This window comes from Pangasianodon hypophthalmus, chromosome 25 (genome assembly GCF_027358585.1).
Source record: "Pangasianodon hypophthalmus isolate fPanHyp1 chromosome 25, fPanHyp1.pri, whole genome shotgun sequence".
Taxonomy (NCBI): Eukaryota; Metazoa; Chordata; class Actinopteri; order Siluriformes; family Pangasiidae; genus Pangasianodon; species Pangasianodon hypophthalmus.
In genome coordinates this window covers 2,770,324-2,792,257 of record NC_069734.1, presented here as the reverse complement: position 1 = coordinate 2,792,257, position 21,934 = coordinate 2,770,324, and the positions used below count along the sequence as shown (strand labels likewise).

The 21,934-nt window shown below is 36.7% G+C and overlaps 1 protein-coding gene across 7 annotated transcripts in view; it reads right to left on the bottom strand.

Moving 5' to 3' along the window:
• Positions 1–244: 244 nt before the first annotated feature.
• The window catches only part of igdcc4 (immunoglobulin superfamily, DCC subclass, member 4), a 63,864-nt gene continuing 42,174 nt past the window's right edge, over positions 245–21,934 (bottom strand). For 3 of the 7 annotated variants that reach the window (XM_026937768.3, XM_053229417.1, XM_026937769.3), the window contains exons 12-19: positions 21,573–21,756; positions 20,500–20,627; positions 19,303–19,473; positions 18,687–18,821; positions 17,967–18,069; positions 16,793–17,015; positions 11,648–11,767; positions 245–9,817 (exon numbers count right to left, since the gene is read on the bottom strand). In XM_026937768.3, the coding sequence (XP_026793569.3) occupies positions 9,329–9,817; positions 11,648–11,767; positions 16,793–17,015; positions 17,967–18,069; positions 18,687–18,821; positions 19,303–19,473; positions 20,500–20,627; positions 21,573–21,756 (1,553 nt within the window). In that variant the 3' untranslated portion in view covers positions 245–9,328. The remainder of the gene's footprint in view (positions 9,818–11,647; positions 11,768–16,792; positions 17,016–17,966; positions 18,070–18,686; positions 18,822–19,302; positions 19,474–20,499; positions 20,628–21,572; positions 21,757–21,934) is intronic. The other 4 variants (XM_026937765.3, XM_026937767.3, XM_026937766.3 and 1 more) reach the window with 2 other exon arrangements.

Sequence of the window (21,934 nt, the reverse complement as noted above, 5' to 3'; positions counted from 1 at the left end):
TTAACCCACACACAGCACGTTAAGGACCACTGAACACATAGAGACATGAAACCATTTCTTATTCCATAACTAATGAAATAAAAACATGTCAAAATATATTTTGTTTATAAGAATTCCTAGGAATCCCAACAACTGTAAAACATACATTATTTCTGATAGAGTTTTTATTTTCTAAGAATAAACTTTCTTCAATTAAAAGTTCAAATATTTTACTGTGAGATAATAACTAACCACAAACCTTTTTTTCATAACCCTTTTCTCCATCTTTATCAACAGCACGAGTAATTCTTGAGCTGGCTGTATATATGTATATATTATACACTATACAATATTACATTAGTATTTGTCTACATAAAACGACTCATGATTCACAGGGTGCCAATATTTCTGGTGTGGAAAAGACAGTTTCCTCCTGTTGAGTTCTTCCTTTTCCTGTGATGTTCATTAAGAAAGTAAATTTTAGTTTTAAGTCTATAAGGAAACACAACGTGGCTCCACTTTTCTGAATCACCTTCATGTCTTTATTAAGACGTTTATGTACATTCTTGTATGTTCACACATTTTACTGACAAAAGAACTAACATGGAGATGGGAGGAGAAAAGAAAAGAAATCTTCTCAAACGCATGTTTATCAAACCTCAGCCTGAAGCAGTTTCATTTGAGCGGTCACGAGATTAAATCTAGTCAATAATAACATTAAAACAGGAACAAATTTCAGCGTTTCATAAATTAGTTCCCGAGAACAGATTGATTTTTTTTTTTTGAGTAACGCTAGGTCCAAAAAGTCTGAATCCACTACTAATAACTGTCTTATTAAAACATTTAATTAAAAACATCAAACAAGACAGTCTCTTTCTCCTTTCTTAAGTAGGCATTTATTAAAAAACAACAAAAAAATCCCACTAATACTAATATCAGCATTTTACTGATTTTCCGTTTATTAGCAGTTCAGTTATTTAGCTACAATGAACTTAGCTGTACAAGCAAATTTGCTGCTAGCTAAGTTAAGTAGCTCACTAGCTCACTAGCTAGCAAAAGCTTGTAACGCTACCCAGAGTTTATTTTTTATTGATAAATTTTGAATGCTCAAATTTCATAATTATATTTACTACACACAGTCATAATTAAAAGTGTGGTCAGTATTTTTAGCTGGAAGTGTTTAAGCTAGCTAGGCTTGAGATAACTTACACTGCTAGCAGAACAGGCTGTGTTGTGTCATCGGATTGAGCTAGCAGTTTTCCACAATGTCACATGACTAAATATTCCCAATTGTTTCAATCTGAGGTGCACAGAAACGTACGTAAGCTTGAAAAGAACTAAATAGTTTTTTTTTTGTGAAATCATGAAAAGAAATTCATGAAAAGAAGATGAAAAGACAACATACTCAAGGTAAAGGTTCTGAGGTCACGATTTAGCTAGCTAACGTCAATCTGTATAAATATGAAGGCAGAATGGCAACAACAGAAACTTATAAAATTCAATATAACAGTGTTAAACTTCTATCTATGTTCATAGAAATCCATACAAATTAATTTTTGATTAAATTCCAAAACAGTTCTCAGCAGTGGACTTTATGAAGACAATGAGCACAGAAACACATGGATATAGAAAGATATACATTTGCAGGTGAAAAGACGACACTGTGCTGGTAGGAAACATGTTGTAACTGAGGTAGTGTGTCTGTCACGAAGACACAAACACACCAGAGCACCAAGTTTGTTCCCGAACCGGATCCGATTAAATACAGTTCAGGAAGTTACAGGGCTGTGATGGCACTAGATGTGACAGTTCACCACAGAGCACCAGCGACACAGCGGGTTTGAACCACTGTTTTATGGAAATGAACTAGTTTGTGCAAGGTGTCTACTTTGTTTTTTTTTTGTTTTTTTTTCAGGGAAGTTTTACAGAACAAGGCAAAGATACTGAAAATTTGCTTCAGATTCTATGCAACAACATCACACCTGAGAAAAGACACATGTTAAGAAAATGGAGATACCAAACGTGTGTGGCTTTAAACATAGCGCTAACCGTACTTCACACTAGCAACCGACAAAGCAACAGTTTCTACACACATGTGCGAAACGTAGACAAGATATCAGACACAATGCAACATTTGAATTAAGATCTTTTCATTTCTATGCAAATTAGGTATGATGCTGTAAAGCGGCAAATCCAAACAATTGGCTGGAATGAATCCTTCGATCAAACCTGTGGCGCGTGTGATCTGACGTTTCTCGAGTTGTCACAACTTTACCACTCACAACTTTAGTTCCTACCTGCTATTAGTTCTTGTTTATTATTTCTTGCTCAAAAAACAGAAGAAAAAATCTTAAATCTGTAGTTTCATTGTATTTTGTCATACACAACCTCTTACTAAATGAGTATAAGGACATCGCGAAGAAAATAAAGTTTCGGACAATATAGCATAGATAGTAGCTAGTTGCTAATCTGCCAACGAAGCTAATGCAAACAACTAGTTTCACACTGATTAGCGTATTATTTAATTTGTGTTGAACTAGTTAACTTTAGAAGCTATATGTACAATATATACGTAGCTACTGCCTTCTAAAAAAACACTGCAGAGGCAGAAAGTGTTCGTTACACAGCCACAAAAGACAAACAACAAGCGACTCGAGCGACTTGTCACTTGCTAGTGTGAACGTAGGGTAAGATTTAACAACGATGGCAAAAAAAACAGCAGCTTGTAAAATTGTGCAGAGACACAAGTATGTGTAAAGAGAAAAGAAGAGGACTAAGAACGGATCCCTGTGGAACACCATAAGGAACGCTATGAGGGCAAATCAAAGTCCACTTGCCATATTAATATTAAGACTCCTCGTAAAGTGATCTATCATTATTTTAAACACTGGACCTCATGAACAACCCAAAATAAACAAAATAAACTTTCAAAGCAAGGGGTGGAAAATACATGAGTAAATCTACTGCGTTACTTTACTTAAGTACCATTTTGGACAATCTGTACTTTACTCGAGTAATATTTAAATTAAATACTCTTACTCAAGTAAATTTGCAAGAGAAACAATGTGCTTTTTACTCCTTATATTTTCAATTTGACCTTCAAAATACTTGTTAAAAATCTCAAATGCCATGATATTTATGTTTCTAATTTTCTCTTGCCTAGCTGCTAGGCCACTCAGTTGTGTTTTTGCTTTGTTTAAACTGACATCCAATCACATTTACAGCTTTAAACTTGGTAAGTTTGCTAGCTAGTTTTGTTTTGTTGCTAATGACACTTTAGCATTCATTCCAACAGGGTTAATAAACATCAGCTAACCAGCTAGCTAAATTCTTGGTTTTAGCAGAATATTTAATAAATATTTACCACAATAAATAAGTAAATAAATGTTCATATCTGGACTGCTCATTTTTGATCAGTTAAAATATACAGTTTTACTCTTGAATACTTGAGTATCTTTAAATTTTTCGAATTTTCACTAATAGATTTCTGGCTCCGCACTTCTACTTTTAATTGAGTACGATATTGCGATACTGACGCAATAACCAAACTTTTACTGAAGTAGAGTTTCTCTGCACTTTTCCCACCCCTGTTCAATAAGAGTTTTCCAAGCTAATGAGATCTAATCATTAGCCCATCACATTTATTTATTTAAAGATCTGCATGTCTGAGCACGGCTTCCACGTCGTAAAACACTCACAATTCACTAACCTTTTATAAACACTAACCTTTTATAGACACTACATTTGGGCAGTGTTGAGATTTGGGTTACATTAATGAAGAGCTAACAAATGAGGTATTGTCTTAATAAACATACATAAAAAAGAGAATACAGTTGAGTGCAAAAGTAAGCATCCCCCATGAATTCTAGATAAAAAAAAGGAAATATATATTTATTTTGATAAATTTTTTAAATGACTGATTTGTGGTTCCTTCTCCTATTTTAAAAGTCAATTTCAAACTTCCTTTTTCTCCCAACACTTTGTTCCTTTCCTTAAATAAATGGAACCCATTATTATTATTATTATTAGTAGTAGTAGTAGTAGTAGTAGTAGAAATAAAGAAAGATTATAAAAAAATAGATAAAAATGATTCCAGTGAATGATTCCTGTAACAAAAACATCCAAAACATCAGGCAAATTTGGTATAAAAGTATAATTCTGAATAGCATTCAAAACTATCAATTAAAAAAAAAAAACTTTGAATAGAACCAAACGAAAGAATTTAGTAGATTTATAGATATTTATATCACATTCAGGAAGGAGAATGCAAACATTTGAACTATCATTTTTAATTTTTTTTTTTTTTTTTACTTTGAATAACTTCACAATTTCACCATTTCTGTTGCTGTCAGTGATGAAGGAACACCTGTTTAACTGAACACACAAAATTTCATGTCGTATTCCTTTTGTCCCAATGGGTGTGCAAACTTTTGCACTCAACCGTAAGCCATTAGTAAACAACTGTGCATATCTGTGTGTGAAAAGGCAAATCAACACTGAAAATAAGATGCTAATTCCTGACCAAATAAAAATAAAAAAATTAAATGGAAAGGACACAACAGGTTGATTTCCCAGACATACATTACAACTAAGTTCCATCAAGCTGTTTTTTGTAGGTTTAAATCACACTTTAAGTCTAAGACTAGGCTTTAATTTGCATCTAAGTTATCACAGAATAGTAAGATTCAAAATACTACATTCAAACTTTCAGTTTTAAGTGTAAAATAAAATGATTAATGTAGCAAAATTAAGTACACAGTTGCACTTTAAGACACAGATTAAACCTAGCATTGGTTTAATTTAAACATTTAATTAAAAGGCTATTAGCCTAATCTGTGAGGAATACATATAGAATAATTACACACAGTTTACTGTACCCAGAGGAGGAAATAAAAAAACATGTGAAAATGATCCAAGGGCGATTTTCTGATTTTGAAAACGGCTTCATTTCTTATAAGACAAACCTGAGTGATGGAAAAATACAAACAGGAATTGTTTAAACACCGTACTGAGCACCTGTTCTAAGATGTAGCACCAAACAAATCCTTCTGAGGAGGTCTTTGAGATCATGACTGGACTTTTACATAAAAAGTTTGTCTTTTATGTGAACTCTGAGGTGATAAATTTGGCGTATAGCAAATATACATTACATGTTGGGTGTCACCTTGTTTCACGCTTTACACGATATCTATAGAACAATACTTCACAGAAACACACAGTTTGTTTTTTAACTTTTGCCAAGTTAACTTTAAAACTTTTTTTGGCAAAACATTTCGGTGGAAATATACAGTTGAGTGCAAAAGTTTGCGCACCGTTACTTCAATATGAAGGAAACAAGACGTTTCATTTGGTCAGTTTTACACACGCGCCTTCATTTATCACAAGAAAAAAAGTTCACTATATTATTAGTGAATTGAAATATTGTATTGTTTAACAAAATTGTATTTCTAAATATAATGCAAATATGGACTTTTATACTAATTGTCTTTAAGGACTTGTTCAGGTTTCCTGTTGTTTACTTTCTTTCAGTTATTCTGTAATGTTTTACATCAAGGTTCCCTTAACTGACATTACTTAACACTTTACTTAACATGAACAAACCATCAACTTCAGCATTATTATAAAGTAAGTGCCGATAACAAAATAAGTATTAATTAAGGAATAAAACATGAAGGGGGAATTTGATTATTTTCCAATAACAGCATGTCCTAAAGTGTTTTATTCCTCTTATATCACAGCAAGTTGCATGAAGCAAGCGAGTTTCTGTTCTCACTCATGTTACAGCAGCTCTAAACAGTCGTTCTCTCACCAGCCTCGCTTTTTTCTCTCTCAAAGTTAATGAGACAAAAAAAAAACGCAGCTTGTCATGTTTCAGAGAAACCTCAAAGCTTAAATAAACTCTTCTGTCCTGAAGTTTCCTGTCTCAGAAAACATAAAGTTAAAGCTGTTACTGTTACTGTAACTCTGACTGTTACAATGTGCTAACACTGGAGACTCCTTCCATAAATATTAAATAAACTAAGTTATCTCCTAACATACTAACTAACATACTAACATAAATCTTCACCATATCAATGATTACATGGTTTTCTTTGTTGAATATCAACACATTTTTAATCTGATTTTTTAGTAGTCCTAAATTACATTGAGCTTCTGCTGTACACGTCCCTGTGAACGAGCTGTTACTATAGAAACGATAGCGTATTAGAACGAGTGCATTGATATAAACCTGTGAGTTGAAGAGGAACAACAGGAAAACACTATTAAACAGTTTTTTTTCTTTTTTTTTTAAATGAAACCTAAAGATACACAAACTTTTGCACTCAACTGTACGTATTAAGAGCTAGAATATCAAAACCTAGCTCTGGACCCTGTGAGAGTGGTTAGTGGACAATTCTCTTGGCACCCTGATGAAATATTTAGCTTTTAGCATATATATATATATTATATATATATATATATATATATATATATATATATATATATATATATATATATATATAATGACTTCGTTTTAGGTGTAATAATACTAATATCAATGTAAGTATAATATGTAATATTAAAAAAAAGAAAGAAACAGGAAAACTGGTCCTAGATCAACATAGAAAGTCAAATTCCTCAGACTGATGTATGACAAGAGCATCAGCATTTCAGTAAAAATCATTCCTAATAAAATAATTAACATGTAAGAAATATAAGTATTTTTCAAGATGCTTAAATAATCATTTTAAAATGCATATAAAGAAAAAAATAGTTTCTGCTCTTAGCAGCAATACAAAAAAAAAACAAACAAAAAAAAGAGATGTTTGGTTCTGAGGAGCAAATAAAAAGAACACGCATCACCGGTGAGGAAGAACAAGATAAAGAACAAGATTTTAAAAAAACTAATTATGGCTGAAGGAACAGAGTTTAACAGACGTGTTTGCTTTCTTCTTTTATCTTTTCGGATTCCCTGCACAGCGAGTGTGTTCAGAGCTCCCTGAGAAAAGATGAGTGAGGTGAGGCATGGACGCGTCTCCCATCATTCAGAAAGTCCTATGTGCGCTAATCTCTTATGGATAAGGGGAAAAAAAGAGCTGTTATACTGAAGAGGGTTCAGGACAGGAAGTCGTGTTAATGCGTCAGGTTAATGACTGTTATAATGAGCCGTGACATGATCGACAGAAGACGAAAGAGGCAGAGGCTTCTGCAAGTGCTAAAAGTTACGAATCACAATCTTTATAAACCCATGTACACAAAATTGGCCTCAGAATTATAAATTATTCCTGAAAATTAAATCACAAAAGAAAAATATAGCATCCATTTTAAACAAATGAGGTAGTGGCTGGGAGTAGTAGATGTATGAAGCACCCTCAAACATGCTTTAGGTCTCCCATTAAACAAATCAAATTACTCTTTAAAAAAAATCAGACTACATGTACAGTAGACATGTCCTTCATCTTTTCTCAGCAGTTCCTCATCGTTATATACATAAAACTCCTGAGAAACTCCTGCCGAGGAATGTATTTTATCGGACTGTCTGTTTGCACCCGGGTGTCAATAGGATTAGCCACACAGAACCGCTTACTGCACCCATAAAGGCACAAAAATTAATTACAAGACATGAACAAATCCTTCATTTTCACCTTTTTTTTTTGCCTCAATGTAGTGCTTAGCATAAAAGACTGGTTTTATTTACACTATACTAAGCTATTTAGCTTACATAGCAAGCTAGCTAACATGAAGCAAACTACGTTCTTGTGAAATTAGAACCAGCAGCGAAGTTCGCTAGCAAGCTAGCTAATAATATGCTAACTACTATATTGTGATATTAAACTCTAAACATTAGCCAACCTAATAGACTGTGAATTAAAACCAGCAGCAAACGTTGCTAGCTAAGATCAGGTTAACTAGTAGCAAAGTTCACTAGCAAGCTAGCTAATATTATGCTAACGTTCATAGTGTGAAATTAAATCCAGTGGAAGGGTTAGCTAGAAAGCTAGCTAACATTAGGCTAACTATTATATTATGTGATTAAAACCTGTAGGAACATTTGCCAGAAATCTAGCTAAGATTAAGCTAACTATTATATTGTGAACTTATAACTAGTGGTAAAGTTTGCTAGCACTAGAAACTGGATGTTTTAATACTGCTTTGCTAAAAATGGATGAAGGTTTTTAGACTGGTTTTGTCACGCATGCTAGCTAACAACAGGTAACGTGTTATATTGCTAACACCAACCAGGTGCAAACACACTTTCACTCGGGTGCAAACAGAAACCGCCGAATTGTATTTGTGTGTGTGTGTGTGTGTGTGTGTGTGTGAGAGAGAGAGAGAGAGAGAGACAGGAATGAAAGAAACTGATAGGTAAGACGTAATCAAGCTGAAAGGAAAGTCGGTGAAGGTGTAGTTTCTGGTTTGTCCACCCAGGACCATGTGTGTGTGTGTGTGTTTGTGTGTGTGTGCATGCATGCTTTAGGTTTTCATGTGTGTATGTGTTTGTGTGTGTGTGTTAACCCTGAGAAATCTGTAGTGCGTGGCAGGGTTGTGGACTCTTGCTGTAAGTCTACTGCTGCTTTGTAGGTACTAATCTCTGATTGGTCTATTCAATTTATCTGACTATGGCCTAGTCCACACTAACACAACTGTAAAACTGTAAAAAATGTAAAGTTTGGCAAAGCGACATTTTCAATCCGTTTACCAAAAGTTTCCTGTCCACAACGGAACATGAAAACAACAGAGAACGCACACCGGGTGTCTGACCCACAAACTTTACGCAATTTCTGTCATTTTGCTTTGTTTTGACGACATGAACATTAAAAAAAACGCTTTCTTGCACGCCACAGTTTCACAAATTAAAATATACAGATAATTAGAAGTTCTGCCGTCTTGGAATTGCGGAGATGACATGACAATTATACGTTAGTGTTTTTGAAAAACGATATAATAAAGTTTTTTCATGTTTATCCACTTTGGAGAGCGGATTCGAAACGATACATCCTCAGCGGTTGAAAACGGGTAAAAAAAAAAGAGATTTGAAAAAAGTGTTTTCGAATATAAATTTCTTGTTAGTGTGGACTAGACCCGAGTTCTGTTCTGATCTTCACACACTGACATCTGATTCCATCTTCAGAGTACGAAAAGTCCAAATTTACAATATTTATATATACTATTTATATCACATGTGCATGTATCCATGTATACTAAATGAATACATACAATACATGCACACTCAAAAAAAAAGGGACAAAAAGCATACCCATGGTTTCTAGAGCTAAAAAAATATTCTGTATGTACACACTTATAAAACAATACGTTGCAATAGTGGAATATTGGCATCATGGTTCATTTCCTCCTCTTCTTTTAATGCTTAGGAGCACAGGTAGCTGTGCGCACCTGAGGTAGAGTGGACGAGGCCGGACCTGGCGAAGGCTGGAGGGGAAGTGGACAGTCCTATCTGAGACAGAGCCTTCCTTGAAGGGCGGAGTCTGTGATCTCCGTTCTCTAGAGCGGGTTGGAGGTGCTCAGGGGATACCCCCTCTTCAGTAACGCCTCCCAGAGTCAGCTGGGCCAGCCCGTTCTCCAGCGGCCCGTTGTGATTAGCCAGTACATCCTGAAAGTGGTTGGGGGAGCAGGGAGATGCAGGATGGATTTCAGTGTCAGGTTTGATTGAGGATAATGATGGTGGTGAAGCATCCTCTCTGCAAGGGAAGCGTGAAACAGGAGACCCCAGAGAGAGATTAGTGTCACTCTGAAGCTCCTGCACCTCCTCCACTGGATCAGACAGCTCCGAGTGTACGATCACGTCAGCCTCCACCTGGTTCGAGCCGAGAGAATGCGGCTGCTCCTCACGACTGTTCTGAAACACACAGACACACACAGATATCATCATCATCCTGATACATATCATTCCCGCTTGCTCCAGCTCTACAGATGCTAATGATTGTGGAAACCTCAAGCCAATCGGCATCTGCATCTGGAATGATTCTAAACTCTTTCATATTAACTGACACCCCCGAAAGCCCACAATCTCTCGTCTCATCTCGATTTGAAAGACAGTGTCCTTTCTTTCTATCAAGGTAAATGGAGAATGTTTTGAGGTAATTAATATGAAATAAAATCTTAGACATTAGACAGGTATTGTATATTGTGGACACTATGTTTATTAGGGATGCCCCTGAAATATTTCAGCTAAATGGTCAAAAACGACAAAAGATAAAAAAGATTAAAAGGAGAAAAGAGAAAAAAAAAGATTAAACAGACCTATAAAGTGTCAGATATAAATAATTCTAATGGTAATAATTAGAAAGTGATTAAACCGCTGTTTGTTCTCCTGCGCCGATCAAACAGCACGGTCAAGCCTGTCAGTGTAGAATTTGGGATTTTCACATCTAGCTATTTTGTGATTCTTATTAATTATTACTTGGATGCTTGGTCCGCAAGCGCTTGCTCATCTGTCCAGATTTTTTCAGTAGTCCTTCTGGTTCCTCGTGTTCGGACCTGTGATGTCACATATTCCTTTCTCCTATTCCTATTCCCTCCTGCCATTATTTTTCTCCGTAATTTCCACCAGAATTAGGAGCTGCCAATCCCACCCACCAGCCATTTCTCCCTATCACATGACAGCTAGCAAGCGGGGAAGGTGACGGCTAGCATGTGCTTCCTCTGAGACACGTGAATCCAGACAACTCCATCTTTTTGAACTGCTGCACATGGTGCATCACAGAGCAGCGTAACACACTCGGAGGAAAGTGCTATCTGCCCTCTTCCACATACGTGACCTCACAGGTTCAGCACACAGGATTGGCTAGTGTTGCTGCGATTCCAGCTTTCCTCCAACTCATGCTACTAGGAGTAACACTGTCTCTACTACTGTTTCTTTGTGGTTTCTTTCTTTCTCACCAACTACAGTACAACGTACAACACACCACAGCCTGAAAGCAAATAGCATACCAGACCCCCATTTAGTGTCCGTCATTTATTACATTGTTTGTTAGCAAAGTTTATCCAGGTGTAATTATAAAAACTAATACATACGGCTGTCTAGAATGAGACAAGTTCAGGACGGCTATCCGTCATGCTAATAGTCACGATATGAGAATTTAATGCACTTGAGTCTCATTTGGAGAAAAGATTACCTCATCACAGTTTAATTTCTCACTTTCCTGTTGTGCGTCTACACAGTCTAATGGCGGGACTCGAAAGCAGGATGAAGACGTAAATGTCAACTGGAGAATAAATCAGGACCAATATGAGGTGTAATGAAAAGCTAAATCAAGGTTTAATTTGATTTCTCTCCTTCCTGCTGGGTGCATCCTGGTCCTGATTTGTCAGAGAGGGAGAGACAATGTGTGTGTGTGTGTGTGTGTGTGTGTGTGTGTGTGTGTATGTGTGTGCTGGGCATGTGTGTAATTGGTAGTATACAAGCTACAGCACTTCATTCAAACCCCATCCACTTGTCACACATTGCTTATTTATATCTAATTGTCACTGGTCATTTAATGTTAATTACTTTCTCTCCTGCTCACAGGAAGCATGCTCTATCAACCCCTTCCTTTATACTTCCTCTTTCACACACACACACACCATCTCACCATAAGATTACAAATATCATATATTGTCCATGTATGTCCATATATTTTCACACCCCCAGTAGACATGCTGTAAAATTGCACACACTCTCTTTCACCTTGCTCTCCGTAGTGTCCCGAGGTCCGTTAATGAGACACGGCGAGTTTTCTGTCATTGTCTCTCTGTAGGTACTGATCCGACTGGCCCACTCCCGGCTCACTGACCCGTTCCAGCTTGGCTAGATGACACAAAAATAAGCAAATTCAGTAATATGGAATAAAAGAGAGCTGAATTAGCATTATATTTGCATAATGAAATCTGAAATTGCTTTTATTAATGATGAAAATGTGCTCCAGATCAGAGCATATTAATGAGTTTTGTGTAATGAGTACTGCTTTCAGCATCTAATAGTCCTTTTGCTGAGTTCAAATCAGAGCAAAATTGATTCTTTTGGTTTGGTTGCTTTATGCACATACTAATTACACATATTTAAACTGACCAAAAAGCAAAACAAACCAAACAAAAAAACTTGTCTGAGGGATGTGTAGGGCTGAAAACATCCTCAAAAATCTGTTTTATTTATTGGTCAGAAATACAGCTATGGAAATAGGTACAAACCTTACAAACCAAGTGCGCACAGAAATCACAAAAATCACCCAAGCACGGAGAACACGGAGTCCATGCTAAACAAATCATTTGTTACTCATTTAAAACATATAATAATAATAATAATAATAATAATAATACCTTTTATTTATAGGCGCCTTTCAAGACACTCAAGGACACCGTACAATATAAAACAAAACAATAAAATACAAGACATAGAAAAGACCAACATTATAACAACACATCAAACAAGCAAATCATTAAAAGCTATTCTAAACAAATACATTTTTATCTGAGCTTTAAAATGGGAAATTGAATCCAGTTGGCGAATGTGCAAAGGTAAAGAATTCCATAACTTCGGCGCTGCATAACTAAAAGCCCTACCACCGAAGGAACTCTTCCTGAAGTTTGGAACAGACAATAAGTCTGCAGAGGATGATCTCAAAGAGTGCATAGGAGTATACAAATGAAGAAGATCTGAAAGATAATGAGGTGCCAAATTATGAAGAGCTTTATATGTAAGAAGTAAAACTTTATGATGTATACGGTAACGAACAGGAAGCCAATGCAACTGGAAAAGAATTGGTGATTTATGATCAAAAGTACGTGAGCGGGTAACTATCCTAGCTGCTGAATTCTGAATTAACTGGATTAATCGATAAAGTTGTTTTTCAGGAATACCAAATAAAAGAGAATTACAGTAATCAATCCGAGATGTAACCAATGCATGAATAAGCACTTCAGTACTATGTCGACAAAATGAAGAACAAAGTCTAGCAATGTTACGTAAATGAACAAATGCAGAACGTGAAATATTACTAATATGAGAACCAAATGAAAGCAAACCATCCAGTATGACCCCAAGACTTTTAAACTGGGTGGAAAAATTAACTGGGCAATTATCAATAAACAAGGTAAAGGATTTAGTTTGAGATAAAACAGACCTGGAACCCACAAGGAGGGCTTCAGTTTTATTGGTATTTAACTTTAAAAAATTATTAGTCATCCATATATTAACGTCCTGCAAACATTTAGTGAGGTCAAGAGGTGGTTGAGAAACATTAGGTCGTGTAGAAATATACACTTGTGTGTCGTCAGCGTAAAAACGGAAATTAACGCCATAGGAACGAAAAATACGACCAAGAGGTAGAATATAAATGATAAATAAAAGCGGGCCCAGCACCAACCCCTGTGGAACGCCATGAGTAACTGAGACAGGATCTGAATGTGTATTCTTAATCTGCACAAACTGTTTTCTGTCACTTAAATAAGATGAAAACCAAAGAAGCGCATTATCAGCTACTCCAGTGCAAGCCAGTCGGGATCAATAGTACTGAATGACTAATAGTATCAAAGGCGGCACTGATATCTAAAAGAATAAGAATAGACAAAAGACCAGAATCAGCAGCCAGGAGAAGATCATTTGTAACGTTAACAAGTAAATGTTACTGCTGCTATTTCTTATCAAGTAGCTTCATTTCGATTTGCACATTGTTAAATGTGACAGCTGCTATTGTTATTGTGTAGTTGCACTCGATTTGCTACAGGCTACTGTACTATTATTTTTGTATTTGTTATTGTTATTGTTTTGTACATAAGTCAATATTGCACATAGAGATATACTTCATATTACTGCTACATGTGAACACATTACTGTTACTACGCTACTATACTATTGTTTTGCACAAGTCAATATTGCACACTCACACATACAGATGTACACAGTCTATATTTCTATATACATAATCTATATTTCTACTTCTGCAACATAGCTACACTTTATTATGTTCGTATGTATGTGTATGTCTGTTTTTATTATTTTTTTACATAGTCTGCATTTGTTTTGGCATTCAATGTGGACAGCAAAGAAAGAATTTCATTGTACAGGGAAACTTGGTTTTCCTCACTGTGCACATGACAATATGTCATATAATCTTGAATCTTGAAGTGCTGTTTCTGCACTATGTTTGGGTCGAAAACCTGACTGAAAATGCTCGTAAATGTCATTACTTTGCAGATGTGATTCAAGTTGAGTTGCTACTGTTCTTTCAAGTATTTTTGAAACAAAAGGGAGATTAGAAATAGGCCTGTAATTATGTAAATCATTAGGATCAACACCAGTCTTTTTAAGAATTGGAGTGATAGAAGCCATTTTTAGTGATGGAGGAACAGTAGCAGTTGATAATGAAGAACACACTATAGCTGTAATAATAGGAGAGACAGTATAGATAGAAGACTTAACTAAAATAGTAGGTAAGGGATCAAGTGAACAGGCAGACGTCTTAGACTTCATGATCAGCTTAGTAATATAATCAACTGAAGGCAGCTCAAAATTAGAGAAAGTACTTGCAGACCAACAAATATGATTATGTCCATTTTGATAGTCACTAGACATTAAAACAGAGTTAAGTAATTCTTGATGTATACTGTCAATCTTAGAGTTTAAAAAGTTATAATAAGACACACATTGAGTGGGAGAAAGTGAAACAGTATCATGAGGTTTCAACAGTTTGTTAACAGTTGTATTAGACTGTCCATTAGCAATGATATTTGCACAGAACAATGATTTTGCTCTTTCCAATGCAGCCTTGTAGGAAACCAGATGCTCAGAATACATCTGTTTATGATCTTCAAGACCAGTTTTTTTGGATAATCTCTCCAATCGACGACCTAAGGCCTTTGGTGGCGAAGTTCAGGAGTATACCAAGGAGAAGAGATAACAAAAGATACAACGTGAGTTCTCAAAGGAGCCACAGTGTCAAGTATTTGAGACAGACTGTTGTTATAAATGTGTACCAAATCAGATGTAGAGGTAGAAAACCAGCACTGGTTTACAGAGTGATCAATCACTCCACCCAAAACATTAAGGTCAATATTTTTGATATTATGAAATGAAACAGAGTGTTGAGGTTTTACTCTTGCCAAAAGAAGAGAAATATTAAAGAATATAGGCTTGTGATCCGAAATAGAAAATTCAGTTGAAGTAAAATTATAAAGGCATAACTCCAGAACAGCTTACAAGATCTAAAATATGTCCCTTATTACGTGTTGGAAAATTAACAAACTGCACGAGGTCGGCACTATCCAGAACCAATTTAAAATCGTTATATTGAATACTAGCAGCATTATCAAAATGAATATTAAAATCTCCCATCAACATGATATTCGGAGATAGGCTACACAGATATGTTAAAATAGTAGAAAATTCACTAAGAAAAGTATTCATTGCAGATGCCTTTGGTGGTCTATAAATCATGATAAGAATAGTAGGTATTGAACCTTTGAGTTGTACCACCAGAATTTCGAAAAGTTGATGGCTCTGATATAGAAATCGGACAGACTTTATATCTGTCACGATAAATAAGTGCAAGGCCACCCCCTTTACCAGAGCAACGTGGTTTACATACATATTCATATCCTGGTGGGACTGATTGATTTAAACGAAAATAGTCATTAGGCTTCTGCTAAGTCTCAGTCACACACATGAAATCAATATTTTGGTCCTCAATAAGGTCATGAATGAGACGTCTTATTGTTGAGTGACCAAACATTAAAAAGTGCAAAATGGAGTGCAGAGGGCGTGTAACTTCATGATCAACAGATCTCCCAGCATTTTTAGGCAGTCTTGGGTTAGTAGACCAAAAGGACCGATTTGTCCACTGCAATCCGGATTAACAGAAGTGGTTCGGATATTCCAACGAGACCCACGATGAATGTATTTCAGTCGGCGTATGAGATCCGGATGATTGAGCAGCGACAGCGGTGGTTTAGTTACGGGTCTAAGTTTGTACAGGTCTGCTGCCGAGTACATCAGTCGAGGAGCCGCACTGATCACAGCGGAAGAGAAAATGATCCATAGCAGCAGCTTATGCAACCACATGATGAAATCCTGTAGTACTAGGACCGGCAAACCTACAGAGCCCAGGAAGTCTACAAACACCAATCCTCCGCTGCGAAGTCAGGATATCAAACAGCAATCACAGAATTCAAAAGTCCAAGGTTAAAATGAGTTCAATAGTACAACAAAGGCTAGATAAATTTCCCAACTTAAAATATCCAGATATAAAAGAGAATAAAACAATAAACCGATGAGTAGCGGCAGCCAAAACGCGCCAGCGTTCACTCACCCGGAAACCATTCACTCAGTTTCACTCAATATTGTGTATCGCATCCAGGGTTTATTTTCTCTTTTTACTCATCAGAAAAAATCTTCAGAACACACGCATTTCTGCGGTGCTACAGCTCTATTTTTTGGTTCACTTAAGCATCTCAAAAAAAAAAAAAAAATGCTGCAACCCGAAACACATAGAATGTTGGATTCACTTCCTGCAGTCGCGTTGATTCAGAAGTGAATCACTTTCTCGCTGGAGTTCACTTGGATGCGGAGCGAGACTGCATCATTTAGAAGCTCTGATGTGTGTGATTGCTGGGTTCTGACCTGCTTAAAGAACCGCACTGAGGTGGAGAACACACCAGGGATCCATTCAAACACACTACACACTTCATGTGTGAAAGCACCCTTACAGCAGACAAATTTAAAGCGAGCACATCGCATTCTATAATCCGGGTTAGTTAACATTTATATTCTTCAAGATCTGAACTGATTATGTGATTATAATGTTTTGAATAGGAACACAAACTCACAGACAGACCTCACCTTTAGATCTGTTGGTGTATCGTAAGCTCCACCTACACTACCCATGAGGCTCTGCTGCTCATTAGGCTCAGTTGGGGGCAGAACCGGGTCCTGGGCTCCAGGGGGCATCAGGGTCTCCAGTTCATGGCAATCCGTGCAGTTAGGTACGACAGCGGGTACAGGATGGGCGCTCCTGCGGTACTGGGGGTTTAACAGACTGGGTTCCAACCCTGCAGGGGCGTCACTGCGAGATAGAAACAGAGACGTCGTGTTTACGTCCAGCTTTGATTTACAGAAAAGTCATCAGAGCGGCAACAAGAAGAACCCCATCTGCTCTGTTTTAAAAAGCTTGTTTTTCTCACATCAGTCCTTAATTTTTTTATTTCACTTTATGGATTTGATTTAAAAGCAGATGAAGCAAGAAACAGAAGCAAAGTGAAAGACATACTGTAGATATCGGACAAACAAATATTCAAAATTAGCATTGTAACTGCATCCTATCACATTCTGAGAGGTCGAATGTCATCCAAAGCCGCCACACTTAACAATGTTCCTTCCCACTCAGCAGTGGAATGCTCGTAATCATCCCCCAACCAAGAGACTAATACATGCTCATGGTAAGAAAGCTACTGCGGACCTGTTGGAGTAACAAGCCTTGCCGTTGAGCCGTTCTCATGGGTGTCCATGCAAAGCTATGCAAAATCAATTATATTTAAAAGGTCAAATTCATGCCTATGCAAATGTCTCATCTTATACATATTCAAAACTTTCATTTATGAGGCCATGGTTTTATACAATAAAGCGTTTCTGCACCAAATCTCACTGAAACTGTTGTTTTATATTTGATATTCATCACAAATTCACACCTGCTGTAATGCCGTGACTCAGTTAAAGAAATTGCCACACCGAAAGTGCAGCCAGTGCAGTGCCAAGGGCAGTTCTACTGGCAAAACATCTCTGATTAGTCAGTGGTAAGAGGAAAAATAATCTGGAATATGGAATCTGGAAAATGAACTGCAATAGCGTGTTGTCCTCCTAAGCACAACCCCGCTTTTTCACAGTTATGTGTCGTGTTTATGCTGCACTCTTGACCACGACTAATTCCACCCAAATCCATCATCCAGCAGAAGTGACAGATTTCTCCTGAACATAATGTACAGAGAGAAAGTGTGTATACAAGTTAGTCAGTAAGTACCGGCTTTTTCCGTTGCGGAAGCTAACACACATGCAGACCAGGATGCAGAGAAGACCAAGACACACACCGACGATGATCCCAGTGACAGCGTGAATGTCCAACTCTGCAGGAGAGAGAGAGAGAGAGACAGAGGGAGAGAGAGAGAGATAGAAAGAGAGAGAGGGAGCACATGTAGCGCATATGCTTTTAATATTTATAATCACACAGAATTAATACACAATTTGAGAGTCTAATATTGAAGCCCACTGCCACATTCTTGATTTAATCTTATTTAAAAAAGAGAAAATACTGAGATGTATTTGAATACAACATTCACACCAAGTGCATATATTTGATTCAAATGCTAACACACATGCTTTATATTGTTAACTGCTGAGCTGTAATGAAACATACACCTCAGATTGTTTTAAATAGTACTACCATTAGTTTCTTATACATTATTACTGCAGTATTTTAAAACCAATTTAATAAGAATAATTCTTGTTACTGAGCTCAGCCTTTTGGTCTGTAAGTGGCCTCACATTCACTCACAAACACTTCGTTATTAAACTATGAAAAGCTTTCGAGTTTCATTTAATATATAACAATATATTAATATACATGCAGGTCTGAGTGCAATGCCATGTGTGTGTGTGTGTGTGTGTGTGTGTGTGTGCAGTTATTGGGCTGTACTCAGAGCTAGTGACTTAATTCAGCAGAATAAGTTCAACTGAAACTCACCGTATTTCTTCGGGGGTGTGTGTACATCCTTTACAGGTGAGAACGGCCCCATCCCAACCTCTGTGCACGCCCCCATCTTAAAGTAGTACCGCGTCCCGCTCATAAGACCCAGAACCTCTGTGCTAGTGACAGATCCTGTATTAAAAAAAATGACAAAAATAGAGGCATAAAAAAAATCCTCATTATTTCTTAATAATGTCTTAATAAGGTCTTAAAAATCTTCAAAACTAAAGAACCGCAAACAATAATGTCAGTGAAGCCAGTGTTGCCAGGTGTGTAGTTTTCACACCAAATGTTGCATAATGTTGTTATTATATTATATTATATTGCAATTTATTTATAACCATATCAGTCATAATACAAACAATTTGGGAAACCTGTGTTTTTAGTTTTTAGCGTCATTAAAAATGTACTGTAAGTCGTTACAGTATATATATATATACTGTTATATATATAACAACACACTGAGCAATGATACTCATTAATAGCAGTGTATAGTGTTTGGAAGGGAGGAATTTTAAGCTTTATTATTAGGCTCATCTTTATTTTCTCACTGGACTGCTATTTGTAGCACAGACCTGGCAACCCTGGTCAAGTTTTGTAATGGTGTCCTCACCGTCATGGCTCAGGTTGGTCCACAGGTCATCTGGCTGACTGAGGTTGCCGCTATAGAGCATTCGATAGCTTACAATAATGCCATTAGGCTCCAGAGGGGGGCGCCAGCTCACCAACACCGAGAACGAGTCTATGGCGCTCAGCTGTAGGTCTGTAGGTGGGGATGAGGGTCCTGCAATAAACACAATACACACACAGGCATAGGATATAAAGCAGTGAGTGTTAGAAGAGGAGTTAGCTAACGCAAGCTCCGCCCACTTATCAAAAGTCATGATTTAGATTGTGGCAAAAAACATGTTCAATCTTGAAAACACCCACAACAACATGTAAACCAATTTACTACAAAGGTCTACAAAGGAATATGTCTTTTGCACAAGCAATAAAATGTCTGTTTTACATGTTTGACTTAATGAATATGCATTTTGTAGTGTTTATACATAAAAGGCAAGGGGCGGAGTCAATGCAAATCTATTACTTTATTACGTGCAGTCTAAAAGTCACTTCGGGACTGATGATTATGATGAAAATTAATACCACTGAAGGGCAAGTACTAGATTTTGCAGAAGCCAGTTTCTGCCATTTGAAGAATTTTGAAATATTAAAGAAATTTAAATTTAATTATGCCTTTGTAAAACAAAATGATCAGAAACTGTCTCAAAGTTTTGACCACATTGTACACCTATTAAAAATGTTTTCTTATTTAAAATTTTTTTAAAAAATATGCCTAGACTTTGATAAATAACCAAGCAGTTATGTGCTATAGCTCACTTTGTGTAGGTGTAGTTAATTGTTTTATTGTGCTCATCTATCATATTGTCTTCATTTAAGATTTCTTCTCTGACACAAAAAAATCTTTTCATGGCCTTGTAGGGTCACGTTGTTGAAGTGTAACTGATTTATACGATTTAGTCCTTCATATTGTGTTCTGAACAGTTTTAATCCACATTATATACTTGACACACAATTATGATTATGTGTGTTTCAGGTTTACTCTTCCGGGAGTCACCTCGAGAATTGAACTCAGAACAGCTGAGAACAATTAGCACACACACACACACACACACACACACACAGCATGTGACATTGTTCATGCAATTTTTTTTTTAAACGCATGCATTTTGCTGGTGTGACTGACAGCCTGAGAGTCTCATGGCCAATTAAATCCCATTATCTCCCCGTGGGAGTGTTTAGTACTGACTGTCAGCGAGTGTGGACTCTTCCACCGTACTGCTGAAGGGCCCGCCGGTGCTGATGCCGTTGGACTGGATGGCCAGCTCATAGCGGGTGAAGGGTTTTAGTGCACCTAACAGGATCTCCTGAGACGTGCTGGAAAAACAGAAATCAGTGAGTGTATAGTCTTTAATCTCCAGCCTGGAAAACACACAAATGCTTATTTGAAAATTCTCACTGAAACAGATTTGCAATCGCTGCAATCACAATTTCCTGTGTGTACTCAGACTTACAGAAGCGTATTGCTGCCACGCAAGAAAAAAAATCTCGCTATTACAAGAAGAGCACCTTATTATTACGAGAAAAGCATTTCATTATTTGAAAACATCTTGTTATTGCAAGAATAACATCTCATTATTTCAAGAGAAGCATCTTGTTATTAAGAGAAAAGCATCTCATGATTAGAAAACTTCTCATTTTTACGAGAAAAGCGTCTCTTTATTATGAGAAAAACATCTCTTTATTACAAGAAAAATGTCTCTTTATTCCAAGAAAAGCATCTTGTTATCACGAGAAGAGCATTTCTTTACAAGAAAACATTTTGTTATTACAAGAATTATCTCGTTTATATGAGAAAATAGCAACGTAACTTTGAAATAACAAGGTGCTTTCTAAAAATTATGATATATTTTATCTTGTAATAACACAACATTTTCTCATTATAAGGAGAAGTTTTTTCTTGTAATCCTGAGATATTTTTCTGAAAATAACAAAATATTTTCTCATAATAACAAGATGCTGATGGGGATTTATTTATTTATTTGGTTGTTTGTTTGTTTGTTCTGATGGGGATTGTATGGGGAATGAGGTAGGCATGTCAATCACACACTGTGGGTGGGACTTCAAGAGGGACGAGTGTGTTTCAGGAATACGTAATTCGCTGTTCAAATGATATAAAATAAATAAATCTTATGTAGAATTGAGATTTCTTTTAGTAAGTTTAACTCTAGTGATAGTAGTCCTTCCATATATTAGCAGCTATTTTGTGGCATCTCAAATCTCAAATGTGTGTGTGTGTGTATAATGTACTGTATATCCCACCTGGTGTAGTAGGAGACGAGGGAGGCGTTGCGGTTGCCAGCAGGGCTGCAGCGTATCGTGTAGTTAATGATGCGTACGTTACTGAACGGCGGTTTCTCCCACCGCAGCCAGATGGACGTGGAGCTGTTAGCCTGAGCTTTAACGATGCTGGGGGGCAGTGGGGGAGGGTGGTCCAGGGGTCGAACTGCAAAACACCACACTAACACCATAACTACATGTCTTTAATCCTACTCTTAATCATAATCCTAACCTGAACATTAACTGTAAGATATACTAAATAAACTCTAGCCATATACTAGAGGCGTAACGTAATGCCACTACCTGTATCTGTATCTGTATTAGGATTTGAGCTGGTCATTATG